This window comes from Arachis ipaensis, chromosome B01 (assembly GCF_000816755.2).
Source record: "Arachis ipaensis cultivar K30076 chromosome B01, Araip1.1, whole genome shotgun sequence".
In the NCBI taxonomy this organism is placed as follows: domain Eukaryota; kingdom Viridiplantae; phylum Streptophyta; class Magnoliopsida; order Fabales; family Fabaceae; genus Arachis; species Arachis ipaensis.
The window spans coordinates 33,338,620-33,343,519 of record NC_029785.2 but is presented as its reverse complement, the minus strand read 5'-3'; the positions used below and the strand labels follow the sequence as shown (position 1 = coordinate 33,343,519).

The following is a 4,900-nucleotide window of genomic DNA, read 5'->3' as shown; positions in this document are numbered from 1 at the left end:
CAATTAGCCTTGTCGTTGACAAAGTTAACTCGCAAAGACACTCCGTTTGTTTGGACTCCTGAGTGCGAGGAGAGCTTTCAGGCATTGAAGAAAAAGTTGACCACTGCACCTGTGTTAGTGTTACCTGAGCCGAACGAGCCTTTTGAGGTGTACTGTGATGCCTCATTAAAGGGTCTAGGATGCGTGCTAATGCAACATCATAATGTGGTGGCGTATGCCTCACGACAGTTGAGACCTCACGAAGTTAGTTATCCTACGCACAATTTGGAACTCGCTGCGGTTATGTTTTCCTTGAAGGTGTGGAGGCATTATCTCTATGGGGTTAAGTTCCAAGTCTTCTCCGATCACAAGAGCTTGAAATATCTCTTTGATCAGAAAGAGCTTAATATGAGGCAGAGGAGGTGGATGGAATTATTGAAGGACTATGACTTTGAGTTGAATTACCATCCGGAAAAAGCGAATGTAGTGGTGGATGCGTTAAGTCGAAAGTCATTATATGCGGCTTGGATGATGCTTCAAGAGGAGAAGTTGCTCAAGGGATTCGAGAGTCTAAAAATTGGTGCTCGAGAAGTATGATAGAGATCCTCGTTTCACTTCGAGGTTCTGGGGTGCATTTCAGAAAGCTTTTGGAACTCGATTAAGCTTGAGTACAGCTTACCATCCTCAAACAGATGGTCAATCCGAGAGGACGATCCAAACACTAGAGGATATGTTGAGAGATTGTGTTTTGGACCAACCGGCGAGTTGGGATCGGTATATGCCGTTAATGGAGTTTGCATACAATAATAGTTACCATGCGAGCATCGGAATGGCTCCGTATGAGGCATTGTATGGGAGGAAATGTCAATCTCCGCTATGTTGGTATGAAGCTGGAGAGAAAGGCTTGTTGGGGCCGAAAATGATAGCTGAGACCACTGAACAAGTGAAGAAAATCTGAGATAGGATGCTTACGGCGCAGAGTCGCCAAAAGAGTTACGCCGATCAGAGGCGGAAGCCCTTGGAATTTGAGGCAGGAGATCATGTTTTCCTGAAGGTTACTCCGACCACAGGAGTAGGTAGGGCGATTAAAGCAAAGAAGTTGAATCCTCGGTACATTGGTCCATTTCAGATCCTTGAGAGGATTGGGCCGGTGGCGTATCGGGTGGCTCTACCACCCCATCTTTCAAACCTGCACGACGTATTTCACGTGTCGCAGCTTCGAAAGTACACTCCTGATGCTAGCCATGTGTTAGAACCCGAATCGGTTCAGTTAAGAGAAGATTTAACGCTTCCAGTGGCTCCAGTCAGAATTGATGATACTAGTATCAAACGGTTGCATGGAAAAGAGGTTTCATTAGACAAAGTGGCTTGGAGTCGAGGCGGTGTTGAGGAACACACATGGGAACTTGAGTCGGAGATGCGAACGGATTATCCGCACTTATTCTCAGGTAATTGAATTTGAATTTGAATTTTGTGGGCAAAATTCCCAATTAGGTGGGTAGAATGTAAGACCCAGTTAATTAATGGCTAATTAACCCATATATGAGTAAGCCTTCGATCTCACCACTTATGTCTTGAATCATTATGATATGCCTAGCATGAGAAAAAGGGCTAGTGAATGTGGTAACTTGCGAGTGAAGCAAGGAAAAAATGAATGATCATTGAGGATCAATGGCTTCTCGTTGAGGCATGCTGGAGACTTCTGGATTAGCGAAGATCCTTTGTTCTCGAGACTCTGTTTTGGGTTATATATCTTGTTTAGATACCTTTATCTCCATTAAATAATACAGACTGTGATGACTCCTTCTAGAGGGGATTTTTGGAGAATAGGTTTCTGTATTTGTGTCCCTTTGGGTTTTTCTTAGGGTTTTCCTTATTTTATTATATGTATATATTGCTATGCTCGGACCGATTATCTTCGCAGCCGGATTTTGAGTCTTGATATTCCTGTTTTTGACACTCTTTTGTATATATGATCTCGCGATAGCTTATCCCGGTTCGTCACGTTTATCGATCGGAGTGTTGCCCGTTCGAGTTACGGTTTTTGTTTACCCCCTTTTTCTACAAAGGCTCCTAGTTATAATCAATTATTCATACTACTATACGTACTAAATTTTTGTTTTAGAGGTCGTAATACCTTGCCATCTCTGAATTATGACTTAAGCATAAGACTTTGTATGGTAGGGTGTTACAGTTAGAAAAAAACATACTCGTCATTCTCAATATGAATGACTAATATGTCAATAAGTTTGCCATCTTTCACATATTTTCTCTCACCCTCTACACCGGTCATAACTCCAACAACGTCTTAAATAAATATCAAATAGAAGATTATGCACAAACCACACGTTATAGATATACCAAATCATCACATAATATTTACATTCAAATTCCCTAATAGTTTTATTTTAATTTTTTTTAATATATTGTTGGTTTGAAGCTCGACCCTTTACAAGAAGAAGTGTTTTATTTTAATTTTTTTTTAATATATTGTTGGTTTGAACTTTGAAGCTTGACCCTTTGCAAGAAGAAGTATAAGCAAAACAACACTTACAGCATGTTAAGTAAAACTAATAACAACCTACTACTGTCTAACCCTCACTATCATCACCTAATCATTACATAAATTAATCTCATTGCCTCGGCATAACCATATAAAAATATATACTAGATAGATGGTCACATAAATTAAAAAAAATATAAAAATAGAACGTATACATACTTATATACTATTTCACAAGTATTCCTTTATTGTGCATCGAGATTTAAAGTCTCTAAATCTTCTTATTGACAAGTATTAGGTTGTTAAGGTATTCATACTTGAATTTCTTATTTTGAGTTTATTTTACTATTTAAACTATAAGAGAGGCAAAGAGAGAAATAAAATCAGAAGAGTAAACTTGCGTAATTGGACTTGATTTAGAGGTGTGAGAAACAAATATAATGGCCCTAAAATAACGAATCCACAAACCCAAATAACATAACCTAAATGAAGCCTCATTCAATCATTCCCTCCTTTTCTAACTTTGAACGGCGGCCATAGTGGATAAGAAGCTCTCAAAGTTGCTCACACAAGTTGACAATGGATATGATAAAGTAGAATTTAGAATGAACCCTAATTTTATTTATGAATTAAGTTCTTTTATTAAAATTCAACTCTACTCTACTCACAGATTGAGAACAACTCAACTCTAAACTTATCTGCAGTTAACTTGTGGGTACTCGATCTGGCTCACGAATTTTCACAAATATACAATATTATTATATAACCTAATGAACATACAAATTAAAAAGTCAATACAAATAATACAATCATTCCACAAACAAATACAATCGTCCCAAAAATATTACTATTAAATGTTCAATTTTATATAAAAGTTTTTGCTTAAATTAATAAAACAAACACAAATAAAATTATTGTAAATCCGTGAGCATTCTATTTGCTGCAACAACATCACTAATCTATGATTTCAGATACAGCATCATTATCATCATCATTTGCAGTTTAATAATCAAGATATATCAATACAAATTAAATCAAACACTAAAAAACTATTAGTTGCATCAAATATTAATGTAACATGTTCAAACACACTTTATGCAGATAAAAATCACCCAATCAGCATAAGCAATAATAATAAAAGAAGGCAAAATTTCACCACTAATTATTGAATGGAGCATGAAACAGGGAGACAACTAAACAGAGAGAACGAACGAATGGAGCACTGCGTTGAAGTCTAAATGGAGCACGCGCCCATCCGAACACGACCACAACAACCAAGTTGGCAAATGCCGGAGACGTGAGCGAGCATCGACGATGAGGGGAGTGGGGGCAAACACGGAGTTGCAGAGAGATTGAGATTTGAGAGAAGAGAATCATAGATTAGGGTTCTTGGGGAGTTTGGAGGGCTGTGAATCTGTGATCTGAGTGTTAAATTATTAATTGATGATCTTGGTTCATTGGTAAAAACTTTTTGCATTAAGTGAGAGGTCCTTGGTTCAACACCCACCTATAACATATTTTTATATAGGGTGAGGGTTGGTCGGATAGGGTTGAGGCTCAACCCGTACCCTACTTGACCCGTGCTCAAACCCTCTCCATACTCAACCCTATCCGCAGCAGTCAGGTTGGCAACTTTACTCGACCGGAAGAATCGAGTTGGGTAAGGGTGCATGCTGCCACCCCTACCTGACATGCTCGTTCCATCATAAACTTCACAAGATTTGCCATTGCCACTGTATCCTTTTTAAGTTCTAATTACTGACAAACCCAACACCATTATTTCAGTCTTTCTTTTCTCTCTAGTCTCTTTGTCCTTTTTCTTCTCTCTTTCTCCCTTTCTAATTTTATTATCATCAATCGTCCTCCAACATCGATGCTGTGTGGACGGTGGACCATAGACAGTGAGCAAGAAGAGTGGCTGATAAACCCATATTTCATGAGTTCTTTTGTGATTAATTAGAGTGATTTATTCAAATCTTCACCTACTTATTCACATTAATTGCATGGTTTTATTTTCCCTTCCTTATTATGTCATGTTGTGAAAAACATGTTTCCTAAGCTTTAAAAATTAATTATTTTAATTACCTTTATTTCCATTCGATGCCGTGATTAGTGTGTTGAGTAGTTTCAGATTTTCTAAGGCAGAATGACTTAAAGGATGAAAAAGGAAACATACTAAAATGGAAGGAGAAAGCAAAACGGAGCTTTAAAGAAACTGGTATCCACGTGATCGCATGGATGACGCGATCGCGTGCCAAGCACGAATCAGCAGTGACGCGGCTGCATGACTGACGCGACCGCACGCCTTAAGCAGAACGCATATGACGCGCTCGCATGACTGACGCGACCGCGTGGCAAGGAAAAGCTCCGAATGACGCGACCGCGTGACCCACGCGGACGCGTGACAGAGGCCACGCA

The 4,900-nt window shown here is 38.9% G+C and overlaps 1 protein-coding gene across 1 annotated transcript; it reads left to right on the top strand.

Annotated features, from left to right (window-relative positions):
• LOC110269346 lies at positions 1,013 to 1,417 on the top strand (the record flags this gene model as incomplete). The annotated part of the gene is made up of 1 exon (XM_021117140.1): positions 1,013 to 1,417. A coding segment is annotated over one exon (405 nt), but the record flags the coding sequence as incomplete, so codon positions are not given.